Below are 21,541 nucleotides of genomic sequence, written 5' to 3'. Positions count from 1 at the left end.
GACATACAACAAAATAACACATATCCATAGCAATAACCAGCACACTATCTTGACCCTCCTAACTACTAATATCCCACCCTTACATTGTCACTCTCATTCTTCAGAATTTTCACTCCCTCTCCGTACTAGATTTTATATATTACAAATTTCATTTTAAAATGACAAGCTTTTGACAGTGCCAGAACACAAAAGTCACTATATTGTAAGCATGGTACAATAATAATGCTCAGCATAGTAACACTGAGTTAGACTAGGTTTTCCTTTGTCTAGGTTTCCCAAATATTAGGTAAAAAAAATATGTGAAAGGTTTACATCAAAATATTTTTTTAAATTAGGGTTCAGTTTTGTGAGAAAATTGTTTACTCAAAACACATAGCTCCCTGAGAAAATTAGAGAAATAAAATGCCTGGGTGGCTCAGTCGCTTAAGTGTATGCTGACAGCTCAGGTCATGATCCCAGGGTCTTTGCTCAGTAGGGAGCCTGTTTCTCCCTCTCCCTCTGCCTGCTGCTCCCCTCGGCTAGTGCATTCTCTCTCTGACAAATAAAATTCTTTTTTTTTTTTTTTAGAAGTCATATTTTCTTGTTTCTGATGCAGTGCTCTTTTTTTTTTTTTTTTAAGATTCTATTTATGTATTTGACAGAGATCACAAGTAGGCAGAGAGGCAGGCAGAGAGAGAGGGTAGCAGGCTCCTTGCTGAGCAGAGAACCTGATGAGTGGCTCCATCCCAGGACCCCAGGATCATGACTGAGTTGAAGGCAGAGGCTTAACCCACTGAGCCACCCAGGTACCCCATAAATAAAATTCTTAAAAGAGAAAAGTAGAATACTAACACATTCTTTTACTAATGAACATTAGTAAAGTACTATTCTGTACTTCCATCCCCAATTTTATAATCAGTTCTTCAGCTTGAAGTCAACGCTTCTTCAAGTCAACGCGTAAGAGAAAGTATGACACATGCCTGGTTTATCTATTTCTTGTCCCCTTTAATTAAGTTTTCCTCATTGAAAAATTCAATTAAAGGCCTTTTTTATATCAAATCACAAATCTTTTCTGGGAACAAATGGTGTATGATAAATTGCTAAGAAAGGGTTCTCTATATAATTTACAATCTATTTGATCTGTGGAATACTCTTATCCTTCCTGAGTTCAGCACAACTTTGAATAATCCGTTTCTACTCTGACCACCTAAAATGTTAAAACAAACAAACACAGCTCCTTTCTTCAGCACCTGATGAGAGATTCTGGCACATCAGAGGCACCCAAACTGTTTGCTAAGGGAATGAAAAAAAAAGATATATTTCTGAATAAGAAGTAAGGAATTAAAAGTACTCTGCTCTAATCATTCAGTCACTAAGACATTTGAAAAGACCTATACAATGTACACAATACTGGATTAATGTTGTTGTACGTATTTTTCTTAAAACGATTCTCAGAGTTCACTGAGGTTGACTCAATAATCCTCACGGAAACCTCTGTGTTTATTTCCTAATTCACTTAACAAGTCAGTATCTAAGTAAAGTGGTAATAGCTCATTCCTTACTTCTTATTCCACAAGTTTCTAGTATTAAGACTTTGGATTTTCAAGCATAAACATAAATCACAATCGCCCTGGACTCTTTTAAAGTATAAATAGAAATCCCCTCAATAAGAATCCCCAAGGATAGGGCCTGGATATTTATAACTGGAAAAGCCCTATAGGTGACTCTAGTAAGAGCCAGGAGGAGACGCACTGACATGAATGCAGGGAGAATGAATTATGTTTACTAAAACTTTTCACACATTTCTGATAACTTTAGTTATCCACAGTGCTCATTCACAATACAACGAGATTCAAAGGGGCAATGGAACTAAGTACAGCAATATAAAAAAGAATAGCATGTCATTAAGGATGAGACAATGAAGCAATTATAAGCATCAAAAAAAAACCCCATTTAAAGTCTACCAGTCAAGGAGTTTTCAGGGGTAAGAAGCGGGGAAAGCCCTAATATCTCAGTCCTTCCAAAGGGCTTCATTATAATACATACAATTTTTAAAAAAATGTTCACATCATCAACACAGACATTAGACTACACATTATCATTCAAATGCACTATATTTAAAAAGTATACAACACATTAAAGATTTCCAACAAAGTTGTTAAAATTAAATTAAATGACATTAAAAAGATTTTATTATATAGAAAAATTTACTTTCATAAAACAGCTTAATCCATGACAGCACCAAATACCTTGACCTAGCTAACACCCCCTAGCTTGACTATCCTCTTCTTCAGATACGTTGCCAAATGTATTTTGGAAATTTTCAAGTTTCAAATCTACCTCTGCCATACAATAAAGGCTTATTAGGAAGCAATTATTTCTTAAAATCCATGGCCACTAATGATGACATAACAATACAGTACTTCTCACTGTATTGCTCACTGCTCTTGAAAGGAGTCACATGGATGTATATATGGATGTGTAAGTTCTAATATTTTAACTACAAGTCTATCGTGTTAGTTATATTTTCCGTACAGATCCCCAATCTAATATTACACAATGGTGGCACATACCCAAAATATTCATAATGGAAAAATTCAAGGTCTGGGAAAGATTTTGGGAGAGAGTAGAGTCCTCTAAACATAGTAAATTATAATTCTTTATGAAACTTAGAACTGTTTTTAAGGAATTTAAAACAAGCAACACATTGATTTATAAATGAGATAAGCTTTTCTTTCTCTTCTTCTAAAAAGACAGAACTAGTTACTTTAATGAAAAATACGAAGTGTAAATTTTTTTAAAAAATACTTGAGAAAATGTAAATCAACTCAGTGGTTCTGCCTCAAATTCTAATACGCCAGACACCAAAACCATTCATCTGGACACTGCAGACCAGTATTAGAAAACAGTCACAAAAATTCTCTGTTACATTTAATGTGTCAGGGCAGTTTAAAAATAATTGTTTTTGTTATTCTCAACCCCTCATCTTCCATATATTATTTCTAGTTATTTCACTCTCCTAGGAATTCCCTAAAAAGAACTTCCCAAAACATTCTTACATAATATACTTAAAATATGCCAAATCTTTCATCTAGCAATTACAGATATAAATTTACATAATACCCTTAAAAATATTCTAAGCATTAGAATTAACTCATAAACATCACGAGTTTATCTACAAATTAGACAAGCAAAATAGCTTTAAACCCATAAAAATCTGATATGCACTTAGAAACACCTAGAATATAGCACCAAATAAAGACTTCAATTAACTCCCTACTAGAAGATAATCTAAGTTTTAGTCAGAATTTTAGGATACATTATATTCAAGAATAGTACCAGAGAAAAAATGGCAATAAAATATCATGGAAAATGTAGAACATACAGTTATTTTTTTTAAAGACTTTATTCCCCATAGATTAGCAGTGAACCCAAAGTAACAATCACTATTGCAATATTATAAATTAATTTTTCCTCAAAACCGTGTATTGCTCTGTATGCTAAAAACTTGATTTACTCAACAATGTAAAACAACAACAAAAAAGTAACATAAGTCACTGAGAAAAAAATTAACCCCAAGAAAACAAAGGGAAGGAGAAAGAAAGGAAGGGTTTTCACAAACCATGAAATATAAAAAGCCAATAATTATGGGAAAAAAAAAGTTTAGTATGGCTATAACTAAAGAAATTAGAATTTAAACTATAATGAAATGTCCTTCTTAAGCTACAAAAAACAAAGTCTCACACTTGAAAGTACAGACATGCCACACCTCAAGTCAACTACAAGTAACAATGTAACTGGTACAACATTTCTGGAAGGAGCCACTTCATCAACACTTGAACAATTCATGCCCTCTGACTGATGACTGATTCTACACACAATTTAAGTGCAGCATGATTTAAAATGAAGGCAAAGATAACACAACTTCCAACAACACAGCCATCACCAAATATAATGTGATACATCATAAAATATTATGCAGCTGGTAAAACCTAAAAATCTTTAAAAAACCATTAATAACTTTAAATGTAAAAATTGCTTACACACTGTTAAAAAATTAGGACATTTAATCAATCAATTTATGTACACAAATTTGAATACAGAAATGGAATATGGCAGAAAATTATGTTAGCTATCTCTGGCAATATGACTACGGGTTATTATAGTCTCTATATTTTTCAAATTTTTCTATAGTAGTTATACATATATATCCCAAAAGCTATGATATGTTGTTAATGTTTACCAACAGAGTAAGGAGTCAGGTGGTGGGAAGTGTTTGTTGATATTCAAGGTGAAAATATTCTCACTATGGCTAATTTTAAGTTACTAATGATTTTAGCACTGGCTTGCAAAATTCCTGTAAACTTGGCAAGCTCAGGCAAGCCAATTCAAGCTGGCTCCAGCCCATCACAGAGTCCAAAAATAGACAAATTATATAAATAATGATGATGATCTAAATCACAAATGCAAACATAAGGAGCCATCAAAATTAAAAGGTCATGTTATATTATGACTAAAAAAAAAATTCTTCTTCACTATATGAGGGAAAACAAAAGATGAAAAATAACTATAAATATGTAAACCTACCACTCAGAATTCAGAGATGTCATAGGAATACCAAAATGCTACCTACAGTCAACTATTACTATACCAAAGAGGAAAAAAGCAGGCAATTACTACTAGTATTTACTAAGTCACTTATTTACTAATCTATTCATTCACCCATCAAGTATTTATTAAGGGCCAATTATGCCTACCATTCCAGGCTCTTGGGATATAACTGTGAATAACATAATCCCTGCCCTCATGGAGCTTACATTCTAGCATAGGTATCTAACAACCTTTCCCTGACGAATAACTGGTGCTGAATTTTCTTGAAATCGTAATATTAAAATAAGTAAAACTAATATGAATGAGAAGCAAGGGCAGAAAAGAGACACGTGGAAAAAGAAAAGTTTGTTTTTAGAAAAAAGAGATGGTAAAAAAAAAGTGGAAAAATTAAAATCAATGGCCCACCACCTCCATGCAGACATGTATCCCATCCTCCTGGAGATTCTGATACAGCATTCCAACTTCACTATGCCACGTGGGATTTTTAATGTTTGCCTTATGGTCCAGCCAGGTTCCTGCCCATAAGATTAACCAAAAGTTTGGGATTAGGAGGTTAGGAACCACCACCTTAATATATTCTCTTACTTTTGCAGGAGAACGTTGTTTCCGTTTCTTCTTTTTCTGTAAGTCTACTGGCTCTCTGATTTGTTTTTTGTCTCTCATCAGTTGCTCAGATACATCAGTAAAAGTAATTTCCTGCTTTACACTTATCTGTTAAAACAAAAAAGCCAATTTTAGAAATAAATAAAAAGTCCATTATGACAAAGCCACTGCATGTTTAATTCTTTGCTAAACCTACATATAGATGCTTCCAAAATAATAGTGTGTGTGTGTGTGTGTGTGTGTGTGCGCAATAGTATGTTGGAAGAGTTCATTAACTGGCAATAGAGTAGTAAGAGTCAAGAGTATATAAACTAAGAGATAGACTAAGATTTTACAAAAATCTATCTGGAAAAGAAGATTGAAGATATCATGGGAAAGGATTTTTAAGACCAAAGAATAAAGTAGAAGTCAGGACAAAGTAAGATCAATTTCACTCCCACATTTAAGGAAACTGATGCTGAAGTTAAAAGCACAAAAGGAGGTTTAAATTTGAAAAATCAGTCAAATATTGGAGGGAATAAAGGGTATTCAGACTTCACAGTAGGCTTTGCTGCCATTTATAAAATATGAAGCAACACAAAATTCTCAAAGGTAAACACATTAGAAGAAAGGTAAGACAAACAATGAAAATTTAAACTCAACACTCTGACAGTATCTTAGCTTAACCTGTACATTCCTGGCCTATACATCAAATCATCACCAAATAAAGATGTTTATAGAACTGGATATGGTTCTGGGCCACTGTTATGCACAAGGCAGGATACTAATGACACAACAAATAAAAACTACAAAAATGTTATCCTATCTTCAGTTCTCTGTTTTCACAGATAAGAAGAGAGATACTTGTCCTAAAAAAAGAAAAGAAAAAATAGAAACGCACGAAGGTTCTTACATCACTAACAGTAGTGCCAATTCTCATCACAATTGATCATACTTAGTCATCCGCTCTTTCATACTACATTTTCCATCTCTCCTTGAAATGAAAACACAAGAATCTTAAAATTAAAAAACCTTTCAACTCAATAGGCTATGAACCACATTAAACATCCTCAACCTTTCCACCATGTAAGGACATACGAAGTCTGCAACTAGAGGAAGGCCCTCGCCTTACCATGCTGGCACCCTAACCCTAGACTCCCAGCCTCCAGAACTGTGAGAAACAAATCTCTGTTCAATAAATAGAAGCTAAAATAAATAAATAACTCCTTAAAAACAATCCAGGAAGTACCATGTACAAGTGGCTACATTTTTCAAAACACAAACTAAAGAAATGGTGCAAAACATTATAAACATCTTACAGATTCACAGTGTAAAGTTGGAAGACAGCTGTGTAGAAAGGGTTCATGAAGAAAATGGAACATAAGGCAGGGATTTCAGGCTGGCAAAATAAGGAACTGGAAGCTCTCATAACTTCCTGAAGTGTAAACATTTTAAGAATCACAAATCAAGAAGAACCTTGGCACAAGAACAGGACGTAAATGATTATTGGGCTAATAATTCTATCAGGTTATAGAATAATACTAGCGAACCTTCCCATGGCTTCTTTTGGTATCATTACTTGGGACATAAAATAAAATGGTAAAATCACTACCAACAAGGCTTTGGAATACAGATATGTTGCCACCTCTGAAGTGATGTGTACTGAAATACAAAATTTGGGTTGGGTGTGAGACAGAAGAGATGATTACAGACTACGTAATAAGCAGCTGCTGAATTGCTCTGTCCCATTTTGCAGGGGCACCAAAAGTAGTTCCAATATTTCCATCAGTTTCTAAATTGCAAAGAAACCATGAAAATGTAACATGCAGCAGTAGGAAACAGAGAAATTATTTTTAGCAAAAGTGCCAAGTAGAGTATAAGACAAATTCACAAATAAATTCTGCAATTAGCAGATATTCACAAACCAAGGAAGAGCCTTTATGTATAAACACTGAAAAAGATTAACAAGTGTATCTAAACCTTTCAGTTATTTCCACATATATGGAAAGTGGTGTTTTTTTTTTTTTTTTAAGATTTATTTATTTATTTGTCAGAGAGAGCACACAAGCGGGGGAGCGGCAGGCAGATGGAGAAGCAGGCTCCCCGCCGAGCATGGAGCCTAATGTGAGACTCAATCCCAGGACCCTTGGGATCATGACCCAAGGGGTAGGCAGATAATTAACGACTGAGCCACCCAGGCCCCTGGAAAGAAGTATTTGTACTAGCATTCTCAAATATAAGGCACACTTTTAACATATGAAAGCCCAGCCTCAAACCTAGAAGTATCAAGAATCAAAACATTGTGAATGTCAGGCACACAGGAAGTTACATTTTTAGAATGCACGAACAAGCTTATTACCCATAAATGGAATAAATTAAACTCCTCTATATATAACATAACCACGCACTAAAGTACACAGATCCAGCCTAAGGTGCTTAGAAAAGATGAAGGTAACTCTAAACCATAAAGAATAGACAGGTATGGTGATAAGTCAGCTAAAAAGAATGAATTGCAAAAAAGTCTGAGAAAACTTAAGTATCCTTTGGTTTTAAGAAGACAACTGCACTCTTAAAAAAAGTTTTCAGTTTTTTATAAAGTGGGCTCCATGGCCAGCATGGAGCTGTCTATACATTTGAGACCTGAATTTCAATGCTGTTCTCACTACTAACCCAGAAATACCATCAAACTGTCAATCAGTCTAACTATCCTTCTTTTGTAAGATCTGACTAAACCTAGGCTCTTCTCCATCTAAAACCTGAAGCCCCTTCTAGGTCTCTCACTTTGAGATTAGGGAAAACTGTCAAGCATGACTGCCATATAGTATCTACCTTCCATACTCCTCCTCAAACTTCTTCCCCAACACCTTGAGAAGAGATAGAATCCTATAATGCCATACCTCCTCACCCCTTGCCACAACCCAAGCTGGTTCTTTCTTGCTAATTCTCTTAATTATCTTGACGTTTTCTTCATTTTTTAAATCTTTCACTTCATTCTCCTGACCCTAAATATAAAGAGGCCTCTCTATCTTGAAAAATACCCCTCTCGATTCCCATGATCACTGGTAACTCGAGCCCAGAATCCAGAATGACTCTTCCAAAACTTACTTCAGTTCTGGCCCAAAAATAAAAACAAAATATCCTACTTTTACATTTAACTATTTCGTGCACTTATTATCTTGATTATCCACAAGTAAGATATTCTTCTTTGATATTTCCCATAGTAGCTTTACTCATTTATTCATGCAACAGCTACTAAGTGTCTGCAATGTGCTAAACTCAGTCTAAAATAATTTAACAAACGCTTTATATTCACTGAAATTCTAATATGTACAGAGCGCAATTCTAGAATCCAAGAATTCATCCTAAATATAAGGTCCCCTTTTCAAAGGCCTTAAAAATGTACACAGGGAGTTCTGACACGTAACAACAACAACAAAACCACCTAGCAATTCAAGACTGTACATATTAGGCAGAGAGAATAAGGGCAGGAATCAAAAGGAAAATTAATGAGATTGGAAGTAACCACAAAAGGCTTCATGAACCAAATAAGAGACTTAACCAGAGCTGCAGGTTTATTATATATATCCCCCTTTTATTTTTTGCCTTCCAACCCTGCTACTACCCTTCCCAAGTTCTTTCTTCCAGACTCAATAATGTTAATAAGTGATATAACAAATGTGAAATGTGCTAAAATAAATTTGCCAGACACAGTGTGCGATAAATACTTCATTTGGGTTACACATTTTAGGCTACACTCTACCCATAATTCCCAGGTAAGAAGGTTTATTTTAGACTCTTCCTTTTCTTCATTCTCAGTAGTCTACATTCATATCCAGCAACATCCACTTCACTCTAACTTTATCAACCTTGCTGCCTTACATTATCATCTCCCTTATATGTTCTCCCATGAAAAAATTAATATTTAACTATTTTGGGGGGCACCTGGGTACTTCAGTCTGTCTTCAACACAGGTCATGATCTCAGGGTCCTGGGATTGAGTCCTGCATTGGGAATCCCTGCTCAGCGGGGAGTCTGCTTCTCCCTCTCCTTCTGTCCTGTCCCCATTGTTCCTGTGCACTGCGCACGCACGCGTGCACTTCTCTCTCCCCCGCTCTCAAATAAAATCTTAAAAAAACAGACAAAACTGGTTTTCCTGTCATCTCCCCAGTGAGGAATCTACAATAGCTGCTTGTTGCCTGGTATCAATTTATACTCTCTCCAGCTCAGATTTCAAGATTCTCTATGATCGACTTTACAGAAAAGACCTAGGTCACTTGGCAGGAGTAGTTCTCCTTACCACCTCTCTTTATTTCTGGAGCCATATGTTCCTTTCAATTTTCAATTTCCTCTGTACTCTGTGCTACTGACTCAATTCCTATCTCCAAGGCTCTGCTGTTTCACTGCCTTTCTAAAATAATCTTCCTTATTCTACCAGCTACATCTTCTCTACCTAAAAGCACACTTATATTTCCTCTATAAAATCATTTCTCATGAACCACAATTTTTCTAACAATTTCCTTCTTCTTATGGCCAAACTTTTACAACAAGTAATCTATGATAAGAATACCGACACGGGGCATCTGGATGGCTCAGTGGGTTAAAGCCTCTGCCTTCGGCTCAGGTCATGATCCCAGGTTCCTGGGATCAAACCCCACATCGGGCTCTCTGCTTAGCAGGAGCCCGCTTCCTCCTCTCCTTCTCTCTGCCTACTGTGATCTCTCTCTCTCTCTCTGTCAAATAAATAAATAAAATCTTAAAACAAAAAAAAAAAGAATAGCAACAAAATAACTGCCCCCAAATTTAGAGAAATGGTTATTCCTGAGAGTAAAAGTAATACACAGCCATATAAAAAGGATCTGTTTATCACTAGAAGGGAATTGTTTCAAAGTATTGCATCCAGGTAACAAAATCAAGGTGACTGTAAATATAGTAAGTGCTTAAATATAAAAATAAAGATAAAACAAATTAACTGTACTGTAAACATACTGCCTAAAGAAAGAATGTTAGCTACACTGAGGAATACTCCTAGAATCTGGAATAGAGAAAGTTAAGACCAAAAGAAAGAGAGTGAGTTAATGAGTGTGTATGAGTGTGTATGAGTATGTGTGTGTGTATGTGTGTGTTCACAGGATAGTTTTGGCAAGAACAGTTAAATGTAACGAGTCATCAGGAATAGTTCTAATTCTAAACTCGCCAAGTCACAGAATAGGGCAAGGAGAGGAAGCAGCACACTGATGGTCCTTTGTGTGATTCATGAACTATAACCTTCCCTTCTGCCTGTCCCATGAGTGCATTCAAAATTTTGACTGGAGCTACAGTTGTCAGGATTTGACAAGTCATATTTTGATTTTGAAGGGTTTAGGAAACCATAGTTCACAGCAAATGTTCTAGTCTGTTCCTCTATATTTCTTATGATAAATGTGCATTTGGGCTGCAATGCTAGCAACTTAATAAATTAGATAACTCTAAGACAAGTAGATGAAGTGCTCAAAGCAATTTTTCTTACCTGAGACAGTGCTGACTTCCCCCAATTCTACATGGGCATTCCATTCTTTCAACTTCCATAAAATCATGACTTAAGTTCTCTCCTAGTCCTCATGGAAGTTTTCTGAATCTATCCTTCTAATATATACATATAGATATATATATTAGATATATGTATATGTGTGTATATATATATATACATGTCTATATATATCTATACATATCTTCATTTTGTAAGAATTTCAGTAAATCTTTATCAGTGGTTCTCAAAGTGTGGTCCAGGGACTCCTGAAGTTCCCTGACACCCTTTTGGGTTGTCAGTGAGATCAGAAATACTTCCATAATCATACCACTTTTTTTTCCCACTCTCCTCTCATGAATACATAGTGGCATTTTTCAGAAGCTAACATGTGATGTCACCACAGAGTGAATGTATTAGCAAGTATGAGAATCCAGTTATGTTACAATAAGCCAGGTAATACGCATATTAATAAAATTTTAAACAAAGTTTCTCTAAATTTTTCATTTTAGAAAACAAGGTTTTGTTTATTTAAAAATGTTATATGTTATTCTTCACAGAACTAGAACATATAATACTGAAAGGTGTAGGGAACCAAAAAGAGCCCATGTATCAAAAGCAATCTTGAGAAAGCAGAACAAACCCAGCGGTATCACAATCCCAAATTTCAAGATACACTACTAAGCTACAGTAATTAAAACAGTACGGTTCTGGCACAAAAACAGACACACAGATCAATGGAACAGAAAAGAGTCTCCAGAAATAAAGCCACAATTATATGGTTAATTGATCTATGACAAAGGAGGCAAGAACATGCAATGGGGAAAAGACAGTCTAATAAATAGTGCTGGAAAAACTAGGCAGCTACATGTGAAAGAATGAAACTGGATCATTTTCTTACACCATACACAAAAATAAATTCAAAATGGATTAAAGACCTAAATGTGAAAACTAATACTATAAAACCTCCAAACAAAAACACAGGCAGTAACCTCTTTGCCATCAGCTGGCCGGAGAAACATTTTTCTAGATATATCTCCACAGTCGAGGACAAAAGCAAAAGTAAACTATAAGGATTACATCAAAATAAAAAGCTTTTGCACAGCAAAAAAGAAATCATCAACAAAATGAAAAGGCACCCTACTGAAGGGAGAAGACACCTACACAAGATATATCTGATAAGGGACTAACACCCAAAGTATATAAAGAACTTACATGACTCAATACCAAAAACAAAACAAACCAAAAAATCCCACAAATGATCCAATTAAAAAGTGGTGAAGGACATGAATAAATGTTTTTCCAATGAAGACATACAGAGGCTCCAAAGACAAAAATAAGTGCTCCTTAATCATCAGAAAAATGCAGATCAAAACTACAATAAAAAAAAAGAAAAAAGAAATATTGCCTCATAGCTAATGAACTGGCTAGAAGCAAAAGAAAAGAAATAACAAGTGTTGGTCAGGATGTGGAGAAAAAGAAACCCTCATGCAGTGTCAGTGGAATCTGAATTGCTGCAGCCACTGTGGAAAAGAGTATGGAGGTTCTTCAAAAAATTAAAAACTGAAATATCCTACAATCCAGTAATTCCACTCCTGGCTTTTTTTTTTTTTTTAAAGATTTTATTTATTTATTTGACAGAAATCACAAGTAGGCAGAGAGGCAGGCAGAGAGAGAGAGAGGGAAGCAGGCTCCCTGCCGAGCAGAGCCCGATGCGGCACTCGATCCCAGGACCCTGAGATCATGACCTGAGCCGAAGGCAGCGGCTTAACCCACTGAGCCACCCAGGCGCCCCACTCCTGGCTATTTACCCAAAGGAAGCAAAAACACTAATTCGAAAAGATATATGCACCCCTATATTTACTGCAGCATTATTAAAATAGCCAACATATGGAAGCAACCATATGAAAATGTCCAAGGCTGGATAAATGGATAAAGATGTGCTACATGCACGCATAATGGAGTATTACTCAGCCATAAAGAAAGAATGAGATCGTGCCATTTGCAATATAGACAGACCTATGGGATATTATGCTAAGTGAAATAAATCAGACAGAGAAAGAAAAATACCATATAATTTCAATTCTGTGTGGAATCTAAGAAACAAATGTACACACACACACAAAAAAAGGAAGAAACAGATCCACAAATACAGAGACAAGCTGGTGACTGCCAGCAGAAATGGCAGAGGGGGGAGGGGCAAAACAGGTGAAGAGGAGTGGGAGGTACAGGTTTTCAGTTATGGAATGAATTAGTAACAGGAATAGAAGATACAGCACAGCTATATGAGGCTTTAACTCAGTGGTATTGTAACAGCATTGCATGGTAGCTACACTTGTGGTAAACACAGCATAATACACAGAGCTGTCGAGAATCACTATGCTGTACACCTGAATCAATGGTACACAATGTGAGATTGTGTGCCAACTACGCTTCAACAAAAAAAATGAAAAAAGAAAACCTCTCGTTTAGAAGGCAGAAAAATACTGCAATTGGTGGGTACCAGTTAGTGGACAATTTCCCAATATTATTTTTTAAAGGTATATTCTTTGTTAACTTGCAATGCAATTTGTTATTTACAATTAATAAATAAAATTTTCAATTTCTAAAATGGTAAATAATGATCCATATAACCAAAATAAGCAAGAGTTATTAGGAGCATTCACAATTTTTTAAGAGCAAGAGGGTTGTAAGACCAGAAATTTTGAGAGCTGCTGACCTAGATACATCTTAACTATATTTTGTGTTCCCTTCCTCTTCTCCATTCACTCTCTTTTAATAGGTACCTGGACTCCACCAACATAAAGAAATGAGTACAGATGGGTGTGCATGTATGAGTTAGCAGACATACATATATTTCCTGGCTCACTCTACTGAGATTACAAAGGAGCAACAATATCTAACACTCTTAGCACCCAGAACTTAGGTTCTAAACACCATTATCCAAATAAGAGGAACTGGGGCTCCTTGGAGAAGTGACTGATTCCAGAACTCGTCCAGGGAAAAACATAAGATGACCTTGCAACATCCTGTGGTACCAGAAACTAAAGAGCCAGAAAAAGGATGAACACGTGTCCGAAGGACACAAGAACCAGTCTGGAGGAGCTCTTAACCAGCATAGCTGAACAACTTGAGCAACAAAGTAATGACATTACTGGATTGGAACTCGTAGAATAAAATGAATACCCATTCTGAGAAAAACTAAAGTAACTGGAAAAAATAATAAAGAAGAGACAGCTACGATTAACAGAAATACAGCAAGAAGGAGAAAAATACAAAATCACAATTAGGTAAACACCACATTAACTACAACTGGCAGGGTCCACTAATGAATGCTAAAACCAGTAGGTAGAAATCTGAGGAGAAATCAAGTATTCAAACAGACTCAAAGATATCTTTTTTTTTTTTTAAGATTTTATTTATTATTTATTTCACAGAGATCGTAAGTAGGCAGAGAGGCAGGCAGAGAGAGAGGAAGGGAAGCAGGCTCCCTGCTGAGCAGAGAGCCCGATGTGGGGCTCGATCCCAGGACCCCAGGATCACGACCTGAGCCGAAGGCAGAGGCTTTAACTCACTGAGCCACCCAGGCGCCCCAAGACTCAAAGATATCTTAATTACAAAGGGAAAAAATAGCAACCTTATACTGGGGAAAACTGGCAGATACTACCTAAACAAAGAATCAAGGTTAGTATCACCAGTAGTAAGGCATACCAAATTTTGTACCAACATCACTTCTTTGGGGTTGTCAAAAATGAAGAGCTTTGGGGCACTTGGGTGGCTCAGTGGGTTAAAGCCTCTGCCTTCAGCTCAGGTCATGATCTCAGGGTCCTGGGATCGAGCCCCGCATGGGGCTCTCTGGGAGCCTGCTTCCCCCTCTCCCTCTCTGCCTGCCTCTCTGCCTGCTTGTGCGCGTGCTCTCTCTCTCTGTCAAATAAATAAATAAAATCGTTTTTAAAAAAATGCAGAGCTTCAACCTAGTCATGAGAAAACATCAAACCCAAACTGAGAGATATTCTACAAAACAACTGACAATACTCATCAAGTATCAAACGTCAAGGTCATAGAAGACGAGGAGAGACTGAACTGTCTCATAATGCAGGAGACTTAAGAAGATGCAAAAACAAGGGGTGCCTGGGTGGCTCAATGGGTTAAAGCCTCTGCCTTCGGCTCAGGTCATGATCCTAGGGTCCTGGGATCGAGCCCCACATGGAGCCTCACATTGGGCTCTCTGCTCAGCAGGAAGCCTGCTTCCTCCTCTCTCTCTGCCTGCCTCTCTGCCTAACTTGTGATCTCTGTCAAATACATAAATAAAATCTTAAAAAAAGAAGAAGATGCAAAAACTAAATGCAGTATAGGATCTTATACTGAATCCTCAAACAGAAAAACGGCATTAGGGGTAAACAAATAAAATTCAAATAAGCCCTTAGTTTTACCAACATTAAGTTCCTGGTTTTGATAACTGCATTATGGTTGAATAAGCTTTGATATGAGAAGAAGCTGTGTGATGAGTTTATATGCACTCAAAACTATTTCTACAACCTTTTTATGAATCTAAATCGATTACAAAATAAAAGTTAAGAAATTTTTGATTTTTCTAACTACAAAAATACTTAGCACCCCAAATTTATCATATAGTATATGATAAATTTGTGCAGATCTTCTGTGAATTATACCTCAGTAATGTGGTCTTCTATAAATTTGTAGTTTCTCCTCCTCAGCCTGATAAACAAAGATTCATCTACCATTTACTGTGTACTGGGCACTGTCCACTGTTCTGGGTTCCTAGGTGTAAGGCTACAGGATTGTGGGCAGGGGGTGAGGGGGAGGCAGGTGGCACATGCTCTCTAGCTCATATAGTCTATTACAGGTCATCTCAGTTTCACAGTAAAATTATTTTCATTCCATCTTAAAAATAAGAAAACTAAGGCCCAGAAAAGTTAAGTCACTTGTCTAAAAATCCCATTAATTAAAAGGGTAAATCAAAATTGAAATCTAAGTCTTCCAAATCTAGCAACTGAAATCTTAACAGCTGTGATTGGTGAATTAATTATTACCTTCAAGTTACCAATAAGGAAACTAAAATTTCAGGGAAGTGTCTTACCCAAACTATTATATTTCAACATTAGGACTTAAACCAAGATCTTGTGTCTTTTAGTCCAGTGTTATTTCCACTACTATAACAGCTTCTTAATAAATCTGAATTATTAAAACTGCTTTTAAAATAATTTTTATGTGAAAATTTTATTTTTCCAAATAGGAACTATAGTTTGCTTGCTGCCAGAATGTGGAAAAATTTCTAGAGGTTCTAGAATGGCTACCATAAAAGGGAGATAAAATAATTTTAAAAATAACAAAGTGAGGGTCACCTGGGTGGGTCAGTCGGTTAAGCATCTGCCCTCAACTCTGGCCATGATCCCAAGGTCCTGGGATCGATTCCCACAACAGGCTCCTTGCTCAGCAGGGAGCCTGCTTCTCACTCTGCCTCCCCTGCCTGCCACTCCTGCTGCTTATGCCCTCTCTCTCTGACAAACAAATACCTTTTAAAAAATAAATTTAATAAATAAACAAAAAAACAAACAACAAAATGGACAAAATATCATCAATATATAGGTGAAGCAGAAGACCTGAGTTTCAATCCTACCTCCTCTAATTACTATCTGGCTGAACCTGGCTTCTAGTTGGAAAAATATGGAAAAACACAAAAAGCAAAGGTGGGGAGTTAAAGGAAATACAACCTAATTCCAAAATATATTAATACCAATGTAAGGCTGAACTAAATTTAGTCATTTGGAACCTTCCTCACCTATACAATGGAGGAAATAATCCTCACAGAATTTCTGCAGAGTTAAAAGATATTATATATGTAAAGCATCAACTACAAAACATAACAGTTGATAGCAGACAGATTCTTGATGCCACTAATGATCATAATCATTTCTTCATCTCTTAATCATGGTAGTAATAATATCCAGCATATACACAACAGAAAATCAAATGGGATTACAACAGAAAATCTAATGAGATTACATCAAGAACACCTTGAAAACTTTCATTTTCTAAACAAATATTTATGGCTATTAATTAACATAGACTTACAGATGAGTTACCAATTTCTACAGAATATCTCCACCTAGACATCCTATTATCTAAATCAGTATTTCACATTAAGAACCTCCCTCCAAATTCCCTGCCTTGCAATATGCTATATTATCTCAATCTTCTGTTTAAAAGCAACTTTTAATTTTCTTCTCCACTGCCAACCCAAGACCAAGTCCAGTTGTTTTTATTTCCCTCAACATCATTTACAAATCTAGAAATTCTATTTCCTAGTTCCTACTCTAGATCATTTATAAAGATATTAAGTTGGAAATCTCATACACTACTAGAGGAAAAATAACTGGTCAACTTTTATGGTCTACAAATTGACCAGGACATATCAAAAGTCTAAGAAATCTATGCTGAAGAAATAAACTCACATGGCACAACAATGTCTACATATAACATAACAACATTCTTTATGGTAGTAAAAACAAAAGTGCAAACAGTCTAAATATCCAGTAATAAGGACTGAGGTAAATTACAACACTGCTATTTGACGTTATACAGTTATAAAAAAATCTTAGTTTTGGATAATATTAATGACATAATGAAATGCTCATGGTGAGGAGTAAATATATAATTATGTGGATAAATATGTTTTACAATATTATACAAACACACAAATACATATGCAGCAAATTTTATACAAACACAAATACATACACAGAAAAACAAACAAAAAGCAAACACTAAAATGCTAACAACCAAATGTTAGTAGTGATCATCCTATAGTGACATTAGCGATTTTTTGCTATCTGCTTTATAGTTGTAGAATTTTTACATTTCCTCAACAAGTATGTATTACTTTATAATCTTATAAAGATATTAAGTCCAGTCTTAGTATAAATCCCTAGTACTCATCAATGAAAAAAACCTGTTTATCATTAACTTAACATACTAAGTTATTCTAAGAACTAAAACATTAAGCCAGTGAAGTGAGACTGAAAAAACTTCTATTGTGAGTGGGGGAAAAAAAGCTATCGAATAAATCTTGATCCCTATTGCACATCATCAGCAAAAATCAATTCCAAATGGATTATTAATCTAAATGGGATAGAAAAACCATAAAGCTTCCAGAAGTTAACAAAGTATCTCTGTGATTTTACGGCAGGCAAAGAATTCTTAAACAGGATACATAAACACTAACCAAAAGGAAAAGACTTATAAATTGAATGTTATTAACAACAGCTTCTATTTATCAAGAGTAAAATGGCAAATCAGAATGAAAAAGATGAGATATATACACAAAGATAAACAGATAACCAACAAACAGATAAAGAACTACTATAAATCTGTAAGAGAAAGAAACACAATAGAAAAATGGACAAAAAATAGACATGTGCCTTACCAAAAAATAATACCCAAATTGCCAATAAGCATGAAACAGTACTAAATTTTGTTTGTTTTCAGGGAAACATAACCTAAAAATCACATTGCAAGACTACTATCCAATCATAATGGCTAAAATTAAAAGGACTGACAATACCAAGTACCAAGGATATGGACAATTAATATAAACTGGTAAATCCACTTAAAAAAGCTTTTGCCAGTACCTACTAAAGCTGAACATATGCAAACCTAGCAAATTCAATCCTAAGTACATAACCAACAAAAATGAGCATGTACATGCACCAAAAGACACATCCAAGAATATTCACATCAGCACTTTTTGTAATAGTCCACATCTGGAAATAACCTATACGTCAATTATACTACAATGGATAAATTTTGATATATTCACACAACTGATGCTTATGTAGAAATAAGAATAAACTAGTACTTGCAAAATGTGAATACATCTCACAATCTGAAACAAAGAAATCAGATCCTACAGAGTGTATGAGTCTATTTATAATCAGTACAAAATCTGGTAAAACCACTAGGCCACGCTAGAAGTGTTATGGTAGTGGTTAACTTCAGAAATTAAAAAATGGTTGTGACTAAGAAGATGGGGAGGCCCTCTGCGCTGCTAGTAATGTTCTATGCCTTGAACTGGGCAGTGGTTATTCAACTATGTTCACTTTTGAGAAAATTTCTCACTTACAATTTCTGTACTTTTCTGTATAAAATGTTATACTTCAATAAAAGACATACACCTAGAGAAAGAGTATTACAAATGTGTAGGTACATACAAATATAAGTACAAGAAACATGCTCATATATATAGGCATCCATGTCTATATATAAAAGTATGATCCTTTCACCATTATTACTTTGTTCAAACAGATCTAGTAGTAACATAAATATCCATCAGTATTGCCTTAAATAAGGCACACCATTTAATCAGCTATTAAAATAAGTTCCATAGGCAATTACAAAATTTCTATAGGATGTGTTTTAAATAAACACAGCTAATTTCAAAAGCATATAAACAACATTATCATCTAATCTAGTTAAAACAAAACATATGCAGGTTTTCATAACAGATTTTAAAACCATATTATATAGAAATAAATACACATACACACTCTGGATGTTTGTTAATAAATTAAAACTTTCCAGAAGGCTGTCAATATTAGTAGTTATCTTTTGGGAATTAAATTAGTTAAGTGGTGGAAACAATTTTTACTTTTTACTTTATTCTGAACTATTTTAATGTTTACAATGACTATGTGATCGTTCATAATAACCTCGTCAAGACCATTATGAGAAAACCAAAGCAGATCTCTCTGAGACTGATCTAGATAGGCTAACTCTATAGCCTTGTCCGTAATGATTTTCAATTTGTGTACTACTGTCCTAAGTAAGAGAGTGTAACACTCATTCAGTACCACTGTCTCACAATTCCAGATTAAACATCAAAGATCAGATAGAACTGTATTAAACTTAGAGACTGGCTATATTATTAAAGTCATCTGGAAAGAAATCTATTAATAATTTATGTCCAGGGGCGCCTGGGTGGCTCAGTGGGTTAAGCCTCTGCCTTCAGCCCAGGTCATGATCTCAGGGTCCTGGGATCGAGCCCCACATCGGGCTCTCTGCTCAGCAGGGAGCCTGCTTCCCCCTCTCTCTCTGCCTGCCTCTCTGGCTCCTTGTGATCTCTCTATGTCAAATAAATACATAAAATCTTTTAAAAAGTTGACAAAATAATACATATAAAAAATAGATCATTGTGGATTAGCTCCCTAAAACCAACTCTTATTTTTTTGTTAGGATTTTATTTATTTATTTGAGAGAGAGAGAACATGAGAGAGAGAGAGAGAGAGCGCGCACGCGCGCGCATGGGGATGGGGGGCAGGGTATAAAGGGAGAGGGAGATCCAAACTCACAGAAGAGCACGGAGCCCAATGCAGGACTCAATCCCAGGACCCTGGGATCATGATCTGAGCAGACACATAACTGACTGAACCACCCAGATGCCCTAAAACAATCTCTTAAAAAGGACAGCTTCGGTCTTCTGCTTTTCAAGTAAGTTGAAATAAAAAATAAGCAGTAGCATGATTCACACCAGGACAAACTATGAAGTACGGTTACTTATGCCAGGTTTTCTGCTCATATATTGATTCCTACCAAACATGGCACTAAGATCTATATAGCATGTGAATAAAATCTGCTTTGAAAACAAAACAAAACAAAACAAAACAAAAACTTGGGCACCTGTGTGGTTGAGTCATTAAGCATCTGCCTTCGGTTCAGGGCATGGTCCCACAGTCCTGGGATTGAGCCCCATGTTGGGCTCCCTGCTCAGTAGGAAGACTGCTTCCCTCTCCCACTCCCCCTGCTTGTGTTCCCTCTCTCACTTTGTCTCTCTCTGTCAAATAAATAAATAAAATCTTTAACAAAACAAAAAACTTGAGTTGATATAAATTACCACCTCTTCTCCTTAAAATAAGCTCAATTAATGAATCTATTTCTGAAAAAGATATCCAAAGAGTATGCTGAAGTAAAAAGTATTTGAATGGGAAGAATAAAAACACTTCTTAAAACACAGAGCTCCAATAATAACCAATGCAATTACAGGACCCCAACAGCCAATAAACATAACGAAACTACTTCTAAATCCCTCAGATGAACTCTGAAAGAAATGTAATGGTAATTAAGAATTGGCTACAGGTAATAAATAACTGTTTAAAAAAAAGTATACAACACAATGGGGATAATAAGTTGGGGAGTTAGCCAAAAAGAAACAGATCCTACTAATTATTATTTAAGCAAATAAATATAATAGCAAACAGATCTCTCACCTTCCAGGATGCTTGTGAAAGAACATTTGTCACCAATAAATCCAGTCCAATTCTAGAATTACACCAGAGTACAAAATATGTGGCAAAAATAAAAAAATAACTTAAAACCACTGAAATGGGTTAGGATTGATTTTTTTTTCTTTTCTCTTTTTTTAATAAGAGGGGGAAAATTACCCATTACAAGATATATACTCAAATTGCTGGCATCAGTATGTTACATTTTTACTGACTAGAACAAGAGGCATATGGGAAAACATCTATATAGCCTTTCTTAAATTAATAACAGGATTTAAGAAAACTTAAAACTAATAAACCAAACATAGTTCTTACACCAATGGCCAAATATATTTTGAGTTTCCTAGGCCACTGAACAAAATATTTATAAATAGGAAATACATGAAAGTATTCCTATAATTTTGTTCATGCTTTTTTATAGCACAGAAATTCACGACTAAAATAAAATTCTACACAAATGCTGACATGTATTTTTTCAGGAGTTATAAGTACCTGAAATATTTTACATTTGATTTTATTATTATATGACTAGAACATGAATTTGTATAGTTCTTAATTCAAAATCCTT

General features: G+C 35.3%; 1 protein-coding gene across 2 annotated transcripts in view; it reads right to left on the bottom strand.

Moving 5' to 3' along the window:
- Nucleotides 1-21,541, bottom strand: part of ZNF148 (zinc finger protein 148) — a 125,110-nt gene that overhangs the window by 41,828 nt on the left and 61,741 nt on the right. For both annotated transcript variants that reach the window (XM_044252143.1, XM_044252144.1), the window contains exon 4: nucleotides 5,176-5,301. In XM_044252143.1, coding sequence (XP_044108078.1) covers nucleotides 5,176-5,301 — 126 coding nt within the window. The remainder of the gene's footprint in view (nucleotides 1-5,175; nucleotides 5,302-21,541) is intronic.

This window comes from Neovison vison, chromosome 6, assembly GCF_020171115.1.
Source record: "Neovison vison isolate M4711 chromosome 6, ASM_NN_V1, whole genome shotgun sequence".
Classification (NCBI taxonomy): Eukaryota; Metazoa; Chordata; class Mammalia; order Carnivora; family Mustelidae; genus Neogale; species Neogale vison.
Note: the sequence above shows the minus strand (reverse complement) of the source record. Positions and strands in the feature narration are given on the sequence as shown.